Raw genomic sequence first — 23,664 nt, 5'->3', positions numbered from 1 at the left:
GATCCTGAGAGATGTTTTGAGGAACAAGCCAGGCTCCTGCTATAACTAGTGTGGAGAGGTGATAGACACCGGCATGGCTTAGAAGGGATAACACTCCCACTCGGGGAAGGAGGGATGTGATTGGAAGGGCTTCAACTCCACTACGTTATGGCTCAACTGTAATGTGCAGTTAACAGAGAAAGAGAACTGCTACCAGCGGGTGAGGCAAATATTGGCTGGATAATTCAAAGGCTAATACGCGCACCCAGGCATAATTGAAGACAAACAAGCAAATCATTAATATAGAAAGCCAGAAGGAGACACACAGAAAGCCAAACGGGTAGTGTGAATACAAGTTATCTGTGAATATAATAATGCACATAACATAAGATAAACAATGCATAGAAATAAATATAAAAAAATAAAATCAAAGGTTGGCAAAACCAAATAGGTATGACAGGATCATTACACAGTGAGGTTGGTGAGGAATAGACCATTTTATAAGTACAAGAAGTAACCCAAACAGATGAATCCTGCAAGTAATGAATAAATCATAATTGTTCATACCAATATCAATATTCCATAGATCATTCCCTTGTCATGCAGCCATGTGCGAACATGCCTCTAATCTATGCACCATTTAGTACTGCAAATAGATTGTTAACATGGCCACGCAGCAAGGTAAAATTTAGTTACGGTAAAGAGCAGTAAACCCCATATCACTAGTTGGGTAATAATAACATACAACAAAAAAAAGAAAAAGTGCTTTAGCAAAGGTTTGGTCCTGCCTGGAAGTATCTCCAACCGAATGCCACAAGTGGCTCCTCTCTGAACACTGACCAGGAAGAAATTGCCTCATCCCAGCATCACCAGGGATAATATCAAAGAGACCAAGCACTGGTGGACTAGATGATCAGGTGACGAGAGTGTGTGTTATACCATCTGAACTCCCTAGCAGCACCCAGCCAGGGGCATACCAATGAAGAGCCGAACAGTGAAGGGTGAAAAACAGCTGTTGACCATCCCCTTTTCCTCTTAGCTTATGAGCCTTTGCTTTGCTCTGCCCTGCTACTTGTCTATAAGTGCCCTTTATTGCTTTTTCTCAGCTTCACCCTCGCCATGGGCTTCTCATACTATCTCTTCCTTTCCCTCCTAATTCTCTTTTCACTCTCCTCTGCTCAGAACCATCTCAACTTTCTTTCCATCCCTATCATCTCGTCTTGACGCAACCTCTATTCTCACTCCACTACTCTTTCTAGTCACAAAACCTACCCCAACCCTAACTTCCATTACACATCCTCTTCACATATCTACCCACAGTGCCTCTCTATTTCTCAGACTTAACATTGCTATGCTTCTGTATCTCACTTTCTCTATTGCTCTTTGGAATGCAATGTTTGTCTGCAATAAAACCTCCTTTACCTTTGACTTTCTCTTTTCCCATTCTCCTTCTCTTGGCCTCCTTATCCTTGCTGAAACCTAGATCTCTCCCTCTGACTCTACAACCCTTGCTGCCCTTCATGACACTGCCTGCACCTTCACTCACTCTTCCCACCCCTCTGGCAGTGGTAGTGGTGTAAGACTGTTTCCATCATCCAAACTTCCTATCTCTCATATCTCCTGCTAATTCTCCCCCATTCAAATACACTATCTCCATAATCACTGGCTCCTACAGCATATGTAGTTGATCTCTCTACAGGCCACCGGGTCCAGTAGGTCAATTCTTCAACCACATCTCCCAACTAATTGACTAATCTCCCTTTCGATCACCACCACATTGTCATTGGTAACTTCAGCCTCCCCCTTTCTCTGCTGCTCTTTCCACTGACTTTAGCTCTCTTCTACTTAACCACTCACTCTATTCTGCCCAACCATTAAAATGGAAACTCCCTTAACCTTGTTCTCATCTCCTTTCAATCCTCTGCCTTGGTCTCCCTCTGTTCACTCTATCATCTTTGCCTCAATCTCAACTTCTGCTTCTTCCTCACACTCTCCATCTACTACAGCTATTACTAAGCACAAGTTTCACTCCTCCAATCTTCCTAACTACCTCTCTGACATACACCACTCTCTCTCCTCCTATTCTGAACTCACCTTTCCATCTATTGAAGAAGCCTTCACTAGCTTTAAGACTGCTCTTTTTGCTCCATTTTCTTCTCACTACCCTCTTACTGCACTCAGTCCTAAATCCTCCCTCCCCTGCCCTGGATTACGCCTCTTATCCGTACCCTGAAAAGAACAATGCAGAAAAAGCTTTAAACTTGGCAAAGGTCAGGTTGCTCCTCTGATATCCAACTGAATCTCACTGCTCTTCAAATCTATGCCTCTTCTCTTGACCCTGGCAAACATAGGTTCTATCTTTCATTTTGTCTGAATCCTCTTAACCTAGAAGCTTCCATAAATCTCCAAACTCAATTCTCTCACCTCCTAAACCCACCACCATCTTCTCTACCCTTTCTGCAAATAATCTTGCCCTTTGCTTTGCTTCTAAAATGTCTTCCATTCACAATACCCTCACTCAATAACGTCTATCCCCTCCTCTTGCTCACTTTTCTCCACCGCTCCTACCCTCTTCTCCTGCTACTATGTCTTCATGTGCTCCCACCAACCCTGATGAGATTCTTGCCCTATTCCTCAAGGTTAACCCTTCCTGTGCCCCCTACTGGTCCACTGTCCGTGCACATTGTGAAGCACATAGCTCCCAGTGTTGCTCCACATCTTACTTCCCTCTTCAACTCCTCTCTTGACCCTTGATACTCACAACCTCCGGTACACTCTTCAATCTGTCAAAAATGTCAAACTGTCTCTCCGCTTATGCTCAGCTCCACTAAGACTGAAGTTCTCTACTTCCCAACCAAACAGGCTTCCTCTTCCTCTCCTCCTCCTCTTCTCTCCTGACTACCTTGCTTACTCTGTTTCAGCTCATGACCTTTGTATCATCTTCCACCCATCACACAACTTCTCACTATTCAGCTTCAAATCTGCCACTGCAGCCAGACTCAACCTCCTCAATATCTGAAATATCCATCATCATCTCCCTTTCAATACTGCTCTAAACAGCTAATCTCATCCTTAGTGCTTTTTAGATCTGACTGTTGTGTTAGTCTCCTTTATGGCATTTCCAACTATGCTTTGTTACCTCTGGACAGTTTCCTGAACTTTGCGGCCCACACACTTTTCAACCTTTCTCACTTTGCCTCTTCCTCCCCTGCCGGTCGCCATATTGACTGGCTATCTATGGAAAAAAAGGCCAAGTATAAACTTCTTCACATCATCTTCAAATATATCCATGCACCTGCCCAACCATACCTATCTGCTCATCTCACTCCCTTCTCTCCTCCTCGCTCATTAAGATCATCCTCAGCTCACCTCCTTGCCGCCACTCGAGCCCCCTATGCTCCCTCTCATTTCCACTCTCTCTCTCTCTATCCTCGCTCCCCTACTCTGGAATATTCTTCCACTTTCTCTCCTCACTACTCCAAATCTACCACTATTTTAATTCAACCTCAAAGCTCTCACTCCTTCTGAAGAATCTGTTTTATAGCACTCTACGCTAATGCATCACCCTATTTTCCTCTCTCCCTAGCCCTTATGGACAACCCTATAGCACTTTTCCGTCACCCCTCCATCCTTAATTCAGCACTCCTCCACCATGCCATTACTATCATTCTGTCCTGTCCTCATCCCTGGTCCGTTTCCAGCTTCCCCTGCAACATCTGGTCTTCAAGCCACATTCTCTCACCCCATTGTAAAGGACCCATGTCCTCCGCTCTGTTATCAATGGTAAATTCTGTATGCGTTTGTCTGCCAAAACCGCATTTCTTTCCATGTGATTTTTTAATAATAAATAAATGTCAAAGTGGGGAACACCAGCTGAAGAGAAGGGCTCGACATGGGGAATAAAAGATTTTCAGGGTGCAACCAAGAAAATGGATGTATCAAAATAGAAGCGTGTGGGATGTAGTAAAATGGGTGGCCTGATTACAAATGAAGGGTTGGTCTCCTTTGAGAGTTAGAGAGAGAATAGGGATACAGCATGGGCAGTTAATACAATATTCGACCATTCAGAGGGCAGCATTAATGCACTGGCCACAACTCACAGGTAAGCCAGACATTAATGGTGTCCTAAGTTCTATACTAGACCTGGGCAATGGCCCCGAAGTTACATTCCTGTTATATAAAACAATATGAGCCAGCATCCCCACCACAGTCATGAAGCCTAGAGATGAAGGGAAGGGAGCGTTAGCAGAAGAACTATCAGATGAAGACTCAGCAGAGGATGCGCCCTTGTCAAATTTAAGGTGATCATGCGAAACTACTTGCAATAAACATTAATTCCCCCTTATACAGTGAGCAAGTTTGAAAACACTAATTTATTTATTTTATTTTATTGTTTGCTTGTTAGGCGCTTATACAATAAGAAAATACAGTTTCAAAGCAGTGAGCGCTTCCAGATTGCCCAGCACATACCCCTCTTTTTTCTTCTTTTTGTTTTTAAACTGTTTTGGTTAAAAACAACAAACCTCTTAACAATATAAAAGCCTCTTATCTGTTAACAAGGAACACATTTTTTATACATCATTGATTAATATTTTACTCACACAGTAAGTGCCCCTCTTTTTAGTTTATGCTGCTAGATGGCGCTGTAACCGGTGCGTGCAATCTAAAATGCTCTCATGAGAAGTGTGAATAGGAGAGAGATGTCAAGTGTGGAGTGACACAGAGCTTGTGGGTTTTGTTTGGCCTTTTTACCCACCGTTTGACCACCTATGACCCCGCCTATGACCATGCTAGCCTCTAGCCATTCCCAGTTTTCCCACCTATTACCTGCCTACCTGCCCCTCCCCATCCAAAACACACAATCTGAGCTCTCTTTGGGCTTGCTCTGTGCTTTTAAGGAAGTGCACTATCATTTCTAAGCATTCTTTTGAAAGGTAAAGGCTCAATTGCAGCTGTAAATAAGCTCCAGGTATCATTTAAATCAAGTGTGCATTCAATCACGCGATTTAAAGCAATATACCCTTCCTCGAATCTGTTCCTTGCATTGAATTCCTGCTAAAACAAGCATTGGTAAAGCCAACAGTTTTTGTTGTTTATGGGCATTAGGTAGGCATTTGCCAGGCACTGCCATAATATGCCCACTTGTTAATGTTGTTGGCCGCTGCCCATTTATGTCGAGGCAGTACCATTGTGGCGGTGCCTGGAAAATGCCTGTACGATGCGTATGCAAAATCCCAAATTCTTTTCTTTGCCAATGTTTGTTAAATCTGACCTGAAACTTGCCTGTTATACAAGATTTTGGGATAAAGTGGATCAGTGGCTACCAGTGGACAAGGGGAAGAGGACATTGGGCAGGCCTATTCAATTGAATTGATATTTAATTTCTTTCGCACTCGTACACATATGTTTCAGAGCACGACAAGGCAAGGTAGGGGACCAGGGGAGAACAAAACAACGATCTTACTAGGCCAGGTGACATTGAGAACGCACAAGAGCATGGGAGAGGGGGAGGGGAAAAATGCATGGAAGGGGGAGAAGTGGAAAGTGCAGAGCAAAGGAGAAACAGATAAATAATGATAAATAAATATATAATAAAGGCAACATGTCTATGTCTTGTATACTGCTGTTAACCATCTTAAGGTGGGGTGAGAAGGTTCTAACCAGGCCTACAAGCCTAGCTCTCATACTAGTTAAGGAGAACATTTCCCAGACATGGAAATCGAGCAAAGCCCCCCGCCCAACCCCATAAAGGGCTTGGATGCGGGATCTTATAGCCAAAATCAAGCCGGAATTAGCAATTTCGGAGAAGCGAAGGGTAACATGTCCGAGTGGTTTCCCTATATTGGAACAGGAAATCCTAAAATCCTACTGAATGCACTTCAATCACCACCACATACCTACCCACCCTGATGGCTGAGAGCAACCTGAACTGAACATGTGTGCAAGGCAAAAGGAAGCATGATTACCGATCGTATGATGTATGTGGCAGCCATTTGGTAAAGTCAGGTGCCACTGCATGGGAAAGAAGGGACAGAGGAGTGTGTCACGTACATGCGCACCCCAAGCTAGATCCTAAGATTGTTTAGTTTAAGAGTGGACACCACGACCTGCTTGGGGGAATCTGCATGGAATGTCTTGTAGACCTTGTTTGTTAGTGAATAATTCATGAAAATATGCAGCTGGAGGTGGCAGAAAAGGTTTAGAAGGAATCATGTTTTTCTGCAGTCAAAAAGCAAGACTGTTGTAAGGTTGACACAGCGTGTATTGCTTGCACCGATGCAGTATTCTGATGAGTAGCTGCATGCAATGTCACTGCATGTGGAGTGCATGTGGGAACACGCTACGAGCACTCGATAACCCTGCAATTTGCTACAGTGTACTAAGGACTATGCTTTGCTCACAGAGGATTTAATCAAGAGATTCACAATCGGAGCGATCACTGAATGCCGAGGAGTTCTATATATATATAGGATGCAACTTTACTATTTACATCTCATGTGCGTGCAATTACAAACATGCTCAGGTCGGTGGGGGAAAAGGAAAGAGTAATGCAAGGCAAACTCGCTTTTACTCTTTCGTTTTTCTCTGTGTCTTGTAAACAAGTAAACACCTTCTGCAAATTACACTTTGCAAGCCATCGGTTACTAATGGATTCCTATTGAATCTGCCTGGTCTTGAGCAGGTGCAAGACTGAGGCTGATTGCATAAGAATCCATTCATGTTATGCTCTTTTCCATCTCCCACCCATGCCCCTTCTTCCCCTTGCCAGTGCTGGATAATGGGGTGCGGGTTTAAATCAAGGCCTTGCTTTTCTGGACGTGCCCCCGCCTCCACGTCCCATTTAAATTGTAGTTCAGCTTGTGAGACGACTCCGGAAGTCTGGTGGCCCTGTTTCTGGATTCTTGAATGGAATTCTCTCTCCTGCCAGCCGAGGACACCTTTCTCCTTTCTTCCACCATCACTGACAATCTAACAGGCCCTCCTTGTTATTTCTATTGTAGAGGACTGTTGTACCAATTGACTGAATGTACACATGATGCACAAAATAGCTGGTTGAATACTAATGCGACATTTGGAAACTGAAAAATAACTATGTTTCTATATGTTTTAAATAAATACCTCCATTACATCTGCACTTTCTTTAAAGAAAGATGTAGCGCCCTGTGATAGTTGCTGGTTTGCTCCCACCGCAACATCTAGTCATTTGAAATCTGATGTTTGAGTCATAATGTTGCAGTCTGCCACCTTCACGAGGGACACACTTCCTTTCCACAGGGGCAGGAAGGTGTTATACTTTAACATTAAAGAGAAGCCGTGCTATCCCAGCATGCAGTTCAGCTGAGCCAGGCCTCGCTGGGGCCAATCATAGGGGTTTCATAAATGGCTGCAAGAGGTACATGCCAGGCCATTCCTTCCATTAAGGACTCTGATGCCACACATTGTTAAGGTGCTGGGGTCATTTGAATCCTCTGCTACACAGGGTTGGTTTTACAGCAAAGAAATTCTAGGCAGCTGCCAAGAGATACAACTGCATGGGGGCACCCGAGGTGCCAGTCTTTCCCTACAAACAGTAAACGCGACCTAACGGGAAGGGAGAGGCACACGAAAATGTCCCTTTGCTTGAGGTGGCATGCATCCTTTGCACTTGCCCACGCGGCTTACTATGCCAGACATAAGGCGGTAAAGTGTGTGCCTCTAACCTGATGTGGGTGCATTGCCATGCCATAATAATACACGCATTTCTTAAGAGCTGTTGGTGACCCGAAAGTGAACAGGCTCCCTGTCAAAATCTTCCCAGGCTTCTGGGTGCAGTGCATTGTAGTTTGGGGTGGAGTGCGCATTCATGAAGTAGTAATGCACCTTTTAGGTAATGTTGAACATTACAGAGGACTAAACACAGATCCCTCGAATGAAACGAGTGACAGGTGTTGGGCTGCAGGATGGATTCATTTAACCAAGTGAACAGGCCTTTTTCAATCCGGGTAATACAGCCCTTCTAACCTTTATATGAAACGCAGAACACATTGAAAAGCCTGCAGGACGATCTACTTTGCCAGCTTATGGTTCCATTTTGGAGCCAAGAGCTAAATATGTTGATTGTTTTATTAAACCGTTGACAAGAAAAATACAAATGTACTTATACGATTCAAGAGATGTGATTCATTTGATAGCGGGTCTCGAATTTAGTGTGATTCAAGACTTGTTGGTCCCTTTGGATTGTGCATCTTCTTGTATAGACATTCTGCGACACGCTGCATTTGCAGATGTGAGAGGAGTTTTTAAATGAGAGAGAATCACCACCTGCAATAGCGAAAGAATGGCAAGTTGAATTGGTAGAAGTAGATCTGACAAAGAAGGTTTCGGCCTTTAAAGATCTGTTTTTCATACAAATATAAGGTACATCAATGGACTGTTCTCCATACTCAGCCAACGTATTTATGTCCAAGTCTGAAGAATGATGCATATTTGATGTTAATGTCCCCTTTTGCCTACACTAAAAATGATATATAGATGACATCCTTGTTGTTTGGAATGGTCCTGGATGGAATTTGAAGATTTCCTTATCTGGATTAACACACTTGATGCCAACCTGAAATTTCATGCAGTTTAAATTAAGTGGGTTTTTGGAACTTCTCGATTAAAGAATTGGGTGGGGAATTGAAATGACTTTGGCTTTTTCTAGCCATCACCCTCAGTAATTATCAGTAATTATCTACTCTATAGGCAATATTAAAGAACGTGAAGAAACTGAATGACCGTAAAAAGGTTTGAGACACAAGCAGAGATAATGCAGAATAGAGTTGGGGGTGGTTTTCCTTAAACGCCAAGTTACTCTGTGCTGGGAGGATAGCTCCGGGGCAATGCGTTTGTCTTGGAAGCAAGACAAATTGGAGAAACCCAGGTTGGTATTCCGGGCGCGCATTTAGAAGACTGTTCTCTGGTATTAATTACATTCTAAAATATTAATTAATTGGTGATTATTAAAAAAGCACTTGCACCAATTTGGACTGCCTAAAGCTGCAATAACCAAAAACAACTGTACTTTATGTGTGCCGACATTTTACAAGTACAATCGAATTATAAAGGTAATTATTTCTAAATAACTGGCACGTCTTACCGACTGAATGGCCAAACAACCAGAAAGGGTTGTGATCTAAAACCATGACTGGTAAGGACTGCAGGTAATTCAGTTTCAAATAACTCAGATCTGCTGTCACTATAGAATCTTCCTCCTGTAAGTCTTCATTGGCCAGATTTATAAACGGACATTGAAAACAGCCATCTTTGAACATAAAGACAAAAAGGGAGCATTATGAGCTCATACTGACTGCAGAAGCAGCAATGGTGTATATGCAATGATGTGTCCGCGCAATGGGGTATATGTTGGTTAAACAACTAGTTTGGTGAACCTGAGAATTACAGGACATACATCCAAGATGAGGACAATTGCACATTCTGCACCATTTGAGATGGGTTGTGCTCGAAAATGTGGAAAGAGATGGAGGGGTTTCACTTAACTCTAAATTGGCACAGAGGAAGGAATGCTAAAAATTATTATTTGCATTAATTTGAGGACGATCTAATAGCATGCTCTTGTTTGTGCTTAAATGGAGACACTTGACAGTTTTGGGAGCACTCCACCGTACATAGTTTTGTGTAATGTTAGGTCACGCTGCAGAAATATTCGATGAGCAGTTAAACACACCCAAAGGCTGCTCTGTTGGCGTCTTTCCATGAGACATAAAAGAGGAAAATGATTGGGTCTTCAACATTTCTGTAAATATTAACCAACAGGAGATATTAAAAACCCATTGCAATAACCACAAGCACATGGCACCATCTTTTCTTTCATTATAGCACTGAACAGAGTACATTGAAGCAGTCTAATTGTCAGCTTGGAGCAATTTCTCTTCCCATATGGTGGCAGAGTTAGCCCAAAGGGAAGTAGGTTTCTGTTGACTAGTTCAGATACCCATGTGTAGGAAGGTTGCCCTAGGGTTCAGCTCTACTATTATGGGCACAGAAGGTCTGTTTTGCTTTCTGTTTTACCATGAAACCTGTGACACGAAAATGATCATTTGTTCAATCTGTGTTGAAATTGACATGGACCGACAGAGCATTTGAAAGTTTTTGCAATTACACCTACTACAGAGTACCATTTCTAATTGCAATGTATATAATCTTAACTTTTATACCTATCTCCTGCCTGTGATTCATTCTACCTGTACATTTATGTGGTTATATTGTGAATTACCTGAAACTTTGTAAGCCTTGCATCTTCGTATTGCTGCGCCCTGTTACCTCTGGGTTTGGTGCGCATTAGAAATAAAGAAAGAAACAAACAAACAAACAATGTGGAGCCTGGTAGTGCACCGAGCTTGTCTAGCTGACACACAGCACATTTTTTTCTTTTACTATGGTGGGGGAGTTAGCCCAAAAGGAAGCAGGTGTCTTTTGACCAACGCTGATGAACGTGTGATTTTTAGTGGGAAATATATGTTATTCTGTCATGGCCTTCCGGTTTAGATGCCTCTTAAGGATGCAGAAGCATGATAGGCATGGAATATGTGCATGCTTCAGACACAAAGAAGTAAGAGTACATGGGTCTTCAGTAAATAATGAAAGAGCAACTGCATTAAATATTCCATAGTATTGTGATGTGACTTTTCAGATTAACTCGGGGTAAATGAAATCTAAGAAGCTGAGCAGAGGATGCCCAAAAAGCAAACGTTTATTTGAACTCTTAAATCATACAGCGAGCCCTCACAGATGCAAACATAAACAGTTCTGCTCGATTTTTAGATCTTTTGTTCCACCGAAGAAAATATCAGTCAGTTCAATAAAATATATCTGTTGATTATCATAGAAATATAATCATTATAAAAGAACACTACTGAACACTGTGTTTGTTTATTTTCAGGGTATTCGGTTGGAGCAGGTCATTTTCAGAATCCTGTTGACTATGACATCATTGGCGGAGCACCCCAGTATGAGCAGATTGGTTCAGTAAGTGTTTAAGATGGTCACTTACCAGTATAGATTGACAGAATAATAAAAATGGCATTACAAAAACTACAACAGGAATCAGACTTGGTCATTCTATATAAATATTTTCATATCTATCAATTATATTGAAGGTGGTAACTTCAAATCTCTGTCTGTGACTAGGTAACATTTAAGTAAACAACTGATGTATCTGGTGCCAGGAGTAAACGTCCATTTGCACATTGCGTCTACTGAGGCATATATAAGGACTAGGTACTATTGGCTGCTAGCTGTTTCACTATATCTACCGTGCTCAGTTACCTGACCTATCTAAAGCAAATACATAAAATAAAGGTAAAGGATTATTTGCTATAAAACCCGTTTCTTTCAAAGATTAACCATGTCCTATCTACCAGCTTGCCTTTGTTTCTAGAAGCATTGCCTTTAAATCATGGCAACATATCTGCAAAGATGTTTTAAGTGTTAGAATGTAAAATGTGTAACTGTATTTACTGAATGGTGTAAGTGATTTCAATCCAGCACTCCAACTTTTTGAATGCCTAGTATGGGATGCCCAATGGAAACCCTTATTTATATATTTTTATGTCAAAAGTTCTTTTAATTCTGGATGATGTACCCTTATATAACACCCCTCTCTTTGAATTCCCCCGGTCTCACTGAACCAAGAAATAGGTTTGTTTTGCAAATTAAAAGATTTATGTGAAGAATTGAACAATATATATATATCACACTTTTATAAATATGGATAATATCTGAATATCACACTTAGGAATATGAACCATGATCGGCAATGGGTAATATGACAATATCAACAATCCCTTTAATCAATTAGGAGTAGGAATAGGAAGAATAATGTAGCAGGGAATAACTTTGTGTGGTTCAAGGAAATGCAAGGATAGGAAAGAATGCAACACAGAAGGAAGCTTGATATGAATTCAACCAAAGACAATATAATCACTCTTTCCCCCTGTTGTTACTCACTCCCCCCAATATGCAATATGAAGAGATGAATGAGGGCACACAGGTATCAAGAATAACAATCAACAATTGCAGTTTCAATCCCAATTCCCCCCAGCAAGCTTAGAGAGAACAGTAATGATTTTAAAACAGGTCAATTGCTTTTAAATGTAATATGAATTGAATGGGAAAAATGCTAAAAATGATTTTAATTCGCGAAATTGAATTCAGAACTAGTGAGAGTGGCTTTGGATTGGTTCAGGTAGACACTAACAATGATTGTAGAATGATTAGCAGATGGAATACGAAATTCAGAAGTTGAAAGCAAGAAATAGCTGTTTTTTTACAGGTGGTGAAATTGAGCCAAATGCAAATTACCTGCAACTTTTCCGCGTGCGGGAAACGCGATTACAGAAAAACTATAAGGACTGGAATGTCGTTTTGGGTTTGTTTGAAAGCTGAGGATGTTAGCTTCAAAATGACATCTAAACGGTTCAAGAGTTACAGAGGTTTTAGTGAAGGTAGATTTTTCTCAAAAGGAGTCAAGATTTCAAATGAAATTGCGCTTTGAATTACAAACAGGTTGGCTTACACTAAAAATTCTCAGAGGATTAGATGGATGAGAAAGGATTCAGAATGGACAAAAGAGATTCTACAATGCAGTCTGGATATGTTGGAATGGGTTGGATGGATTACTTTAAACTAAGAGATGACTATGGACAGTTAGTTCTAGGCTAAATACTCACAACTCTGGTTTAAAATGGACCCATCAAAGATCTGGTCAAAGGTTTGGACTGGACTTCGCTTGCCACCGGACAGGTCTCAGGCGCTTGGTCCTGCTCTCAGCACTCTGGTCTCTGCGCGGCCTCTTGGACTGGATCTGATGGGGTCTGGGTTACAGCTCTGCTGGACTGATCTGGATCTTGGGTTCTAGCAAAGGTTGTTGGCCAGAAGCAGCAAACAGCTCAGCCAGGCTGTTGAATGGGTTAGGTTAGGCCCCGTGGAAGTTAGGTGTTAGATCAGGTTTGCAAGATTTTTAAAGGCCGTTGAATTATTCCTCCACAGAGGATAAAGTTTTACTCGCATAGGAGATTACTTTATTGACCTTGTCATGCTTTTGGTATAATACTGCAGTCAAGCATGTATTAGAGAACCCTGTCTCCAAGAAGAACTCCTTGTTTCTGACAGGGTAAGCTAGGCAAGGCGCTTGTGAGAGGCTTCTCTTGAGTTGTCTTACTGCCTCGGCTTGTTCTGGACCCTATTCCCACCTGACCCCCCCTTCAAAAGTTGAATCAGGGGTCTGGTGATCTCTGCGTAGCCCTCAATGAACTTTATACTGTAATTAGTCAGTCCAAGGAGGCTCCTTAGTTCCTGCAGAGTTGTGGGGTCTTTCAATTTCTGGAGTGCTTCCACTTTCTTTTCCTGGGGACAGAGCCCCAAGAAATTGACACGTGTTCTACACCACTGTGCCTTTTCAAAGGAAAATGATTGCTCCAGCGACCCTCAGCTGTGTCAGAACATAATGGATCTCCGCTATGTGTTCCTCCACAGTTGAGCTTTTGATGAGTACATCATCTACATAGGCCAGGTTACCCCACTCACCCAGGTCGGGCATGGCCTTATGTAGGAAAATGTTGAATTCATTGCCGGAGTTGATGTATCCGAAGGGAGTCCGGGTCCATGTGTACTGCTGTCCCCCAAAGGTAAAGGCCAGCTTGTATTGCTCCTCCCTACTGACAGGTACAGTCCAGTATGCATTGGTAAGGTCTATTGCAGTGAATACCTGTGACCCCTAGATCTCGGCCAGCCCTTGGTCAATGTATGGCAGAAGCCATCGGGAAGTATGGACCCGTTTGTTGAGCTCCCTAAGGTCGACACATAGTCTCCATGGGCCGTTTGGCTTCAATATCCCCAGCACCGGATTATTGAAGGTGCTGTGGACTGGACGGCTTATCCCACGGGACTCAAGGTTCTTAATTATTTCAGTAAGGGACTCCATTGATGCGAGAGGCAAGCGATATTGCTTCACAAACACTGGAGTCATGCCAGGGTCCGTGGGAATTGTTGTTGTGTGGATGTCGGTGCGACCACAGTCATATGAGTCCACCGCAAAGAGATCTTGAAAGTCCAAGAAAACTTGTTTCAACTGTTGCTTCTGCTCCAGAGTCTCGCAGGCAGCTAGGTTGACTCTCTCTTCAACCATCTGCCTGAAGCCTGGAAAGACTTCTGGTTTTGCTATCTCAGCGGCCTCCTCCAGCTGGGTGGAGAAGTCCCTGGTCAAAGTGCTGATTTGGACTGGTGGCTTCAGGTGGGAAAGGCAGCCCTCATGGACCTGGAAAATCACCTCATCCCTTCTGAAGTCACAGGTCACATCTTCCTTACCATAGGAGCAGGAAGTGTACACCAGGAAGTTCCCAACATGCCGGTGTATGGGAGCGAGGGGTCCTCAGGCCCCCTTGCATCGTACGCTCCTCAGTACAAGGCTTGACCCATGTGCCTCCAGTAGTGGGATTGCCCATTGCCCTTATGTAAAGTTAACCACGGTTGACTGCTACATAGATGGGACTACTGAGCAGGACACGGGGCATCCATCTTTTGTGCCCCCTTTTGACTCCATCTTGGGTAAACAGGCCTCACTGCGATAGTACAGCAATGCTCAGCTCCCCTTCCACCGTAGCAGCCAAGGACAGAGACACACACACAAGGCGCGCAGGCAGCTGGCTGGCCCCCACCCTTGCATTCCCCCTGCGAAGGAAAGCTCTGCGCTTCCATTCTCACGCTGAAGCTGGAGAAAGTTGCAATAATCAATATGCTACAGTTTTCTTCCTCTGAGATCACTTTTCGTCTGAGAACCGGTATGTGAACCAGGATGAGGTAAGCACTTTCTGCTCGATTCCTCCTCATAAACGTGCAAGCCACCCACCCCCATTAGAACAATTTATTGCCATCCTGACCCTGCACCTCCTGTAAGGTATTTCTTTCAAGTGCCAGACCCTCGCCTGTGCTGCGAAACCCACCCATTACACTCCTTACTGACCTTAAGCATTTTTACTACTATATATGTTTTTATTTGTACTAATGAGTTTTGAAACCTAGGAAAAGATGCGAAACACAGCCTGATTCTGCTACATGCACAATAAGGTCAATGCCTCCAATTAAAACCACGAATGACCCAATTGTACTGACAATAATCATTGTGTGTGACTTATGTAGAAATGTGACAAGTAGCATAAAATGTTTTAAATAATTTGTTATTTAGTGTGTAACATATTAGCTTAGGTAGTGACCACAGTGACCGGACCCTGACCTGCGTGGAGCACAAGATGTTTGACGTCCGTCATCTCGTCAGCCACTCAGCCAACCAGGAGGAAGAGATGCCACCCACACCTACAGCACCACACCGCCTGGCCAATCGGGTCCATTTAGCATTTTTTGTTAGAGTTACTTTAATTAATATAAATATAAGTGTGATGTAATGAGGGTTGAAGGGTTTTTTTGGCTTATTTCCTAGCTGGAGAAATAAACCATCCTTTGAACTCTTGCAGCCGGGTCTCAGTGCCTCATTCCCCGACAAGGGGTTGTGTCGGCTATTTTATTTTCTCTCACACGTAGTAAGTCGGGGAAAGGCACCTACATTTTTGGTGACCCCCGCAACGTGATTTAGAGAGGTGCCTTGAGGCCTGCGCCGCCCGGCAGCGAGATCCAGGGCACCCTCCAGCAGAACAATCGCCTCCGCGGTTGACCAGACTGTGCACACCAAGAAGAAAGGGTCAAGGGTTCCCGGTTGACGAATACCCGATCGAAAAAACTGCTCGCCAAGGCAGGCCACGGCTTGGTTGGGGGACGGACCTGAGCGAGGTCCGACCGTGAGCGGCGACCCTCGGAGTACCTGACTGAACACGTGGAGTCCCAGTTGCAAAGACCCCAAAGGAAGGTAAGGGAAAATACGGGAAGAGGGGAATTAGCAACAAAGGGAAGGTAGCTAAGAATAGGGTCTGCATGAGTGATGGTGAGGCTTTTCTGATCTATCCTTTATATGGCCATTAGGTGTTGTAAGAAGTGAGAAGAAGAAGAGAAGTGGTATCCTAGCCCGTAGGGGGTAGAAGGCGGCGCCGCATAGCATTTGTCCCGACCAAGTGCAGAATAGAGATAAAGAGAAAAATAGTAGGGGTCTCGTGTAGGCTCGGAGTAGTTTTTTAGAATATTCTTTTTCCGTGAAGGTAAGAAATCTTGAGATATAATAAAGGTGAAAGAGGTGGGGAGTGAATGCGAAATAGTAGGTAGTATGGGGAAGAAGAAAAACCAGGGACAGTAACGGGAATAGGGAAAGAACAAACGCGCGCAGGCAGTGCATGTGTATGTTGCATGATTATATGTTTTTTGATCTGCTTTTGTGTATATGTCTTGTTGAACACGCTAAAGTATTTCAGTACAAATAATTTGTGATTGATATAAGATAAAGCAAAGAAATAAATTGTGAAAGGTGATCAGATAACACCTCTCAGAAAACTAATGCGACATATGGTAATTGTGAGCATTGATAAAGAACAGATTATTTCTACATATTGTAACTGACATACCAAGTGAGAGGTGGGAAGAGATTCAAAAGTACCAGAATACACAAGAAAGGAAAAGAAACATTGCCATGGGGGGAGTAACGCCACTAGCACATATTTGCCAGCACCTTCCACTATATAGCGACAGGATACAGAAGTATCACGATCAGTGGATCACTGAGATAAAAGGAGACGGGGTTACACCAATTTGGCCAGAAGGAGGGTCGTTTGAGAAAAGAGTATTGGATCTAGTATCAACACATTTGCCAGCGCGATACAAAGGCAAACAGTTACAGAACCGGAGAGAAGTGTTAGATTTATGGTGAATGTTTAAGGAAGTTGCCCCCACGGCAGAGGTAGGTACAAGCTGAATGACAGAAAAGCAGAAAAACCCTGAAGAAGTAGGCGGGACACCAAAAGGGGAATGCTCAACAACTACAACCGAAAACGAAGTAACAAAAATCTATCCCTTAATGACTAGGCCAGCGGTAGGGTTTAGTGAACCCCTGTATATACCACCCACCGACACTGCCCAGGGCGGGGGAACAGCCCCCGAACCTCCACCATATGACAAAGGAGGCCTGTACGTACGGCCCCACAAGCGCACCTCCTGTGGATATAGCACGTTTAGCAGGTGATTTGAACCGTCAGCTAGCACACGCACAAATGAAAATAACATGGTTAAGAGCTTTATGTGACAAAGGGCAAATGCTGCCAGGGGGAGGGGAGGTACCCCCGCTGTCACTGGCAGATCTCACACCCCCGATAGGGACAGCAAGCAATGCAACCCCAGTAGCCTCGGTATCAGGACAATCTATAGCATCGCAAGGGACGTCATTGCAGCAGAAGCAAGAAAAAGAGTGGCAGTCAGGACAGTTCCTGTTCCAATTGAATAACAAACCTGTGAGAATGATATGCCCAGATACACCGGAGAGTCAACAAAGTGGAGATCAGGGTGAAGGACAAGGAAGTGAACCCAAGGAAAACTGGGAGGATAACGAGCTAGAGTCAGAAATAGAAGAAATACGGGATGATTTAGATGAATACGAAGAGGCAGCTGCCGCGGAGGGTTCCCCACTGCCAAACGCCGCTACCCAGACACATTATCGCCACCATTATGGCAAGGTAGATTAAGACAACGAACAGGGAGGATAGGAAACATACTGGTAAGTAAAATGAAAAAAGGGAAGACGAGCAGAACGGGAAAGAAACAGAAACTACAAATGCCACTGATACATAAAGGAGCAGGTAGACCAAACTACATTCCGTGGGCCCAAATTGACAAAACCAACTTGTTAAAACTCCTCCCCCCGCTGACGGGAGGGGCAGGTAAGTGGATACATGTATTTGAGAAGAACACGGCAGGTGTGCCTTTAGCTATAGGTGATGTAAAAAGTCTATTAGTATCAGCAATCAGGGACCAAGCAGACACAATCTGGGAAAGGGCAGGGTTCCCGGGAGTAACAATGAGCTGTAACCGACACGATGGATCACCATTCAACAATGTTCGAGCACAAGTGTGGGATGCATTACGGCGTGCATTTCGAGACGTTCCAGATTTACATGCAGTGATGCAGTGCACGATGGAGGAGAACGAGGATCCTGCGCAATTCATTTTGCGAGTGCAAGATTTATGGAGAAGCGAAACTGGTACGGCATAGAATCAATCAACAGCTTTATTCTATTTTATCATTAAAAAGGGGTTGCTGAAAAAGGTGCAGAAGGCCTTGGACAAAATAGCTGGGATCGAAGCCCAAGGGTGGCCTGAAATTCAGAGCATAATTGTACACCACTGGAGGAGGATCAAAGAGAAGGAAAAGGAGGTCACGCAAAAGAGGCTGGCTGACGAAGCAAAATGAGTACAGACGAAATTAGTGAAGGTCGCCGCCATTACTGCCAGTGCAACAGCAGACAGAGGAAACGAAGGAGAGGAAAACGCGGGAGGAAGGCCCGTTGGGATAGCAGCGCAGTGGGTTGGAGAAGATCAAGGACAGTGGAACGGAGAAGAACAGCCATGCCAAGGATCGCAGTGGCAGAACAGGCCGGCCTAAGGAAGAGGTGGGTACCGCGGGCAGAGGGGAGGATACGGAGGAATGGGAAACAGAGGGTATGGTGGGCAAGGACCAAGGGGAGGACAACAGGGGTCGTGTTGGAATTGTGGAAGATGGGGATATTATTCACGAGATTGTAGAATGCGACCATCAGGGTATTTTCAAGGGCAGCAACAACAGCCCATGAACAATGAACAGGGGTGGGGCTGCCCACACCCAGGTAGCCCTTGTGGAGCTCCAATGTGGAGGCGGGGACAACAGGATCAATACTGCTATGACCCCAAATTCAACAGAGACAGCCAGCCCCACAACAGCAGCAACAGCAGCAGCAGCCACAACAGCAAAACGCACTACAGCCCATGGCGAGACAAAACCCAGTTGGGAACATAAACAATAACCCTTTTGCAGCGCCCGCAAATGGTGCCCCTGCACCATTTCGCGGCGTAACGGTCGTGGGTGACAACGTGTTTTCAGTGCCAGGTCAGCAAAGATACCAAGACTAGGACAGCCCACAGGGAGCACTTGCGTGTCCAGTCCTATCCACCACACAAAGTGCAAATGAGGAACCACTAGTGGCGGCAGAGATAGGAAACAAGCAGTTTATCTTTATGGTACATTCTGGAGCAGAAAAATCATGCCTCACAGAAGGGCGGTTTCAGCTCTCGGGAAGAAATTTGGAGACGCAGGGGTTCTCTGGGCTATTTTAAAAGTTCCTTATACAAAATATCTTGATGTAACAGTGGGGGGAAAAACGTGCATCCTTATTGTATTACGAAGACGCGCCAATCAATTTGATGGGACGAGACTTGCTCAGTAAGTTAAACATGACCATAGCCTTTACTGAAAGAGGAATAGTGTGCTCGACGCCAGGGGTATGCCCCGTACGAGCACTCTTGATAATAACAAAGGAAGTTGCAGTAAGAGGGATTCCCATTGACATGGACATGTTTGTCTATGGAATACAGGTATTAGCCCGAGTAGTGCCTGAAATAACACAAAAAGAGTGGAGAATACCATCAGACTTCATATTCCACCCAATCACACCAACAGATGTAGTGCCAGGCACAATTATATCTATAGACATTGAGGCAGTTCAAGTTTCCAACAAACGCATTGTGGTCATAGGCCTGGACACGCAGGTGCGCGAGTGGAGAAGTGTGCTATGCATAGAGCCAAACATAATGCTAAAAGATGTAACTGATGAAGAATTATTTACTGATTAGGAAGGGGATGGAAAAATAATAATGGAAATAAGCATACCATGTGACATTATGTTTCAATACAGAGAAATACACAACCCACTCATGGCTAACATAAAGGCCCCACCGACAATATTTGAAGAAGACATGGCCAGGGTAGCACCTGAAATTTGGACTACAGGGCCACACGAAGTGGGATTGTTGCACGAGGTAACTCCCATAAAGATAAAATTGAAGCCAGGTGCCCTCCCACCCAGAGTGAAACAATACCCAATATCCAAAGAAGCAGAGGAAGGTATTAGAGAAACAGTGAATGCATTCCTAAGCCAAGGTATTTTAGTGCCATCAACTTCCCCATGCAACACAGCAATTTTTCCGATTAAGAAAGCGAAAGGAGGGGCGTGGAGAATGGTCCAGGACCTCTGCCCACTCAATGACGTCATCCAAAAAGAGTTCCCTTTAGTGCCTAACCCGGCATCAATATTGTGCAGTATACCAAAAGAGGCAACTTGCTTCACTGTCATTGATCTGAAAAATGCCTTTTTCTCTGTGCCACTCGCACCAGAGTCACAGTACCTTACAGCTTTTACATTAGGAAACAGCAGATATGAACATCGCAGACTCCCACAGGGGTATTGCGAGAGCCCAAGCATTTTTAACAGAGTACTACGAGAAGACATTGGCAATATAGATGTAGGGAGCACCATTATACAGTACGTAGACGATTTACTCGTCTGCAGCAAAACAGAAGAAGAGTGTAGAGAAGACTCGATAACACTGCTTAACGTATTGGCTGCCAAGGGATACAAGGTGGACAAAGGAAAGTTACAATACTGCCTTGCTGACGTTGTGTATCTTGGCCAGCAAATATCTAAAGATGAAAAAAGAATACTACCAGACAGAGCAGCGGCCATTCGACACATTATTTTACCAAAAACAGTGAAGGACATGCAGAAATTTCTTGGCATATGTAACTATTGCTGAGCGTGGATCCTCGATTACGCAGCGTACACACGGCCAATGTTACAAGCACTGAAAGAAGCACAAAAGAACAGAGCCCAAATAAAATGGACACAGGAGACAATTGCCCAATTCTCTCTATTAAAAGACCTTATTTCAGACGCCCCAGTCCTTGCAAATCCAGATTATGAAAGGGAATTTTTCCTGTTTTCACACAGCAATGTAATATTAATGACATCATTATTGACACAAAAGACATCGCTAGGCCACAAACCATTAGCTTACTACAGTGGAATATTAGACCCAGTAATGCAGGGACATTTTGCTTGCGAACAGGCCCTCGCTGCAGCGGCCTTCGCCATTGAGAAAAGTGCCATAATCGTAATGGGATGTTCAGTGACGCTATATGCGGAAACACTCGTTATTTGCTATCTTAGAAAGATCAAAATCTACTCTCACAACACAGAGAGCCTCTGCTTATGAAATAATAATATCAAGTCCAAATGTACATGTGGTCAGATGCAAAACAGTGAACCCAGCCACATTCATTACAGAGCCATGCACAACTGAGGATTTACAGGAACACGATTGTAGCACATATGAGGGAGAGGGCGATGACATTCCCAAAGCAAGAGAAAACGCCCTTACAGAAGGAGAAATTTATTTCATAGATGGGTCAGCATCCATAAACTCAGAGAGAGGAGAGAAACATGTGGGGATGGCGGTAGTGCGCATGGAAGAAGACACATACAAAGTGATTGTTCAAAAACGCCTCCCCTCACGCTACTCTGCACAAGCAGCCGAACTGACCGCACTAATCAGCGCGTTACACACAGCCAAAGATTGTGCCGTGACAATATATTCAGACTCAGCTCAGGTCACCACCACAGTTCACTCAGGGCTATCATGTTGGCGAAGGAGAGGGTTCAGAAGAGCAGACAGGTCTCCCGTACAACATGCCACTTTGCTAAATGAACTAATAGAAGCTTTAGCAGAACCATCGGTAGTAGTGGTGGTTAAATGCCAAGCCCATACCAATAACACAGACGCCATCTCATTGGGGAACGCGGCAGCCGACACAGCAGCGAAGGAAGCCTCGTACTTCAATAAGACACCAACATCAGAGTACATTGTAAAAACAACCACAGCAGAACAACCAGCAGAAGCATACAGTAACACGCCCATAGCACAATTGATAGAACTCCAGAGAAGGGCCCCACCGGAAGAGCAGGAGTTGTGGGGCAAACGAGGATGTAAACAATCAGCCACAGATCTCATTTGGAGACAGGAAACGACAGGCAAGGTAGTGATGCCTGTAGAATTATTAGAAGTAGCATTTCAACAACTGCATTTCCCAGCTCACGTTGCAATACAACACATTGCCTCAGATATTCAAGAGGATTGGTTTGTTCCTAATCTGCATGAATACTTGTCAAAATTTGTGATTGAATGTACTACATGCCAAACTTACAATTCGGGAATGACATTACGAACTCTGCGTGGCACTTTGCCACGCCCTACAGGTCCATTTAGAGAACTACATATCGACTATGCCGATATCGGAGAAAGATGTAATGGAGGAAGATACTTGATTGTGGTGGTATGCTTTTTTTCACTGTGGGTAGAAGCGGGCCCCTGTCCCCATCCTGATGCAAAATGTGCTGGTAAGTTCCTTGTGCGAGAATTATTCTCGCAGTGGGGCATCTGTGACGTGATCCGTTCAGACAACGGCATGCACTTTGTGAATGACCTCTTCAAGGAGGTAACCTCCCTTCTGGGGGTGAAACACAAACTATGTTCGATTTATCATCCAATGGCCAATGGAGTTGTGGAGAGGATCAACGGGCTGCTCAAAAGCAATTTATCGAAATTATGCAGCACGTTGAAAAAAAATTGGATATATTGTCTGCCGTTAGCACTGTTCCAACTCAGAAATCAACCATGCAAGGATCATCATTTAAGCCTGGACGAAATCGTGACGGTAAGGAGAATGCACACACCGCTCTCCCCTGTTAGAAGGGCGTCTGATGCGCACAGGGCTGCCACAGTGCTGGGAGAAGAGTTTAAGGAATACCTAGCACAGCTAACGCGCGCGGTACACAGCATAGCAAAACAAATTGTTTCACCATTTACTGAAGATGTAGCAACAGACACCTCCATGCCGACAGCAGAAAGCCCGGAGGGGCCTTTAATGCCAGGGGAGCATATTTATGTCAGAAATTTTGTAAGAAGGTGGAATTCATCAAGATTTCATGGTCCATACACAGTGGTGTACAGCACCCCAACTGCAGTTAAAGTTAAGGGGTTAAAATACTGGGTGCACCTCTCAGATGTGAGAAGGGCGCACAGTGTTGCACTTCCCCAAAATGAAACCGACTGTGTGGATGCCATCACTGGCACAGGTTGACATGATGAAAATTGCAACTTAGGCAGGGAAAGTATAGTGGAAAAGCAAAAGGTTTTTACATATTTTGTGTCTCTCTCTCTCTCTCTCTCTCTCTCTCTTTCTTTTCTTCTCATATAAATCGTGTTTTCTTTTCTATTTCTTTCCATGATGAAGTGAGAAGGAATTGTTAAATGCCTAACTGAGTAAAGAAATGAAAAAGAATGAACAATTGCAAATATGTTTCTTTTCATGATGACTTAACAAATTTGTCTCGCCCACATAGGTTCAACATGAGCCAATGCGACGAAATGGCTGAGTAGGCTGAAATGTTAGATAGAAATAGGGATGCCACTAGGGCCAGTAGATTAAATAATTTTGAATGTGTTATAAAATGTGCTGCCATACTATTTGCAATAATGATGTTTTATTTTATTTGGTATAATGTTGTTTTATATGTGGCGAATGAAATGAACAAAGGGGGGAGCGGAACTGATATAACAAAACCAGGGTCTAAACTAATATGGACTGAAGCAACGACTATTTTGAAGGACACTTATAACATTGAATCT

General features: G+C 43.8%; 1 protein-coding gene across 1 annotated transcript in view; it reads left to right on the top strand.

Moving 5' to 3' along the window:
- The window catches only part of ITGA4 (integrin subunit alpha 4), a 911,072-nt gene that overhangs the window by 245,843 nt on the left and 641,565 nt on the right, over positions 1–23,664 (top strand). The window contains exon 7 of the mRNA XM_069616079.1: positions 10,901–10,986. Coding sequence (XP_069472180.1) covers positions 10,901–10,986 — 86 coding nt within the window. The remainder of the gene's footprint in view (positions 1–10,900; positions 10,987–23,664) is intronic.

This window comes from Ambystoma mexicanum, chromosome 9 (genome assembly GCF_040938575.1).
Source record: "Ambystoma mexicanum isolate Mex_15411 chromosome 9, UKY_AmexF1_1, whole genome shotgun sequence".
Lineage (NCBI taxonomy): Eukaryota > Metazoa > Chordata > Amphibia > Caudata > Ambystomatidae > Ambystoma > Ambystoma mexicanum.
Note: the sequence above shows the minus strand (reverse complement) of the source record. Positions and strands in the feature narration are given on the sequence as shown.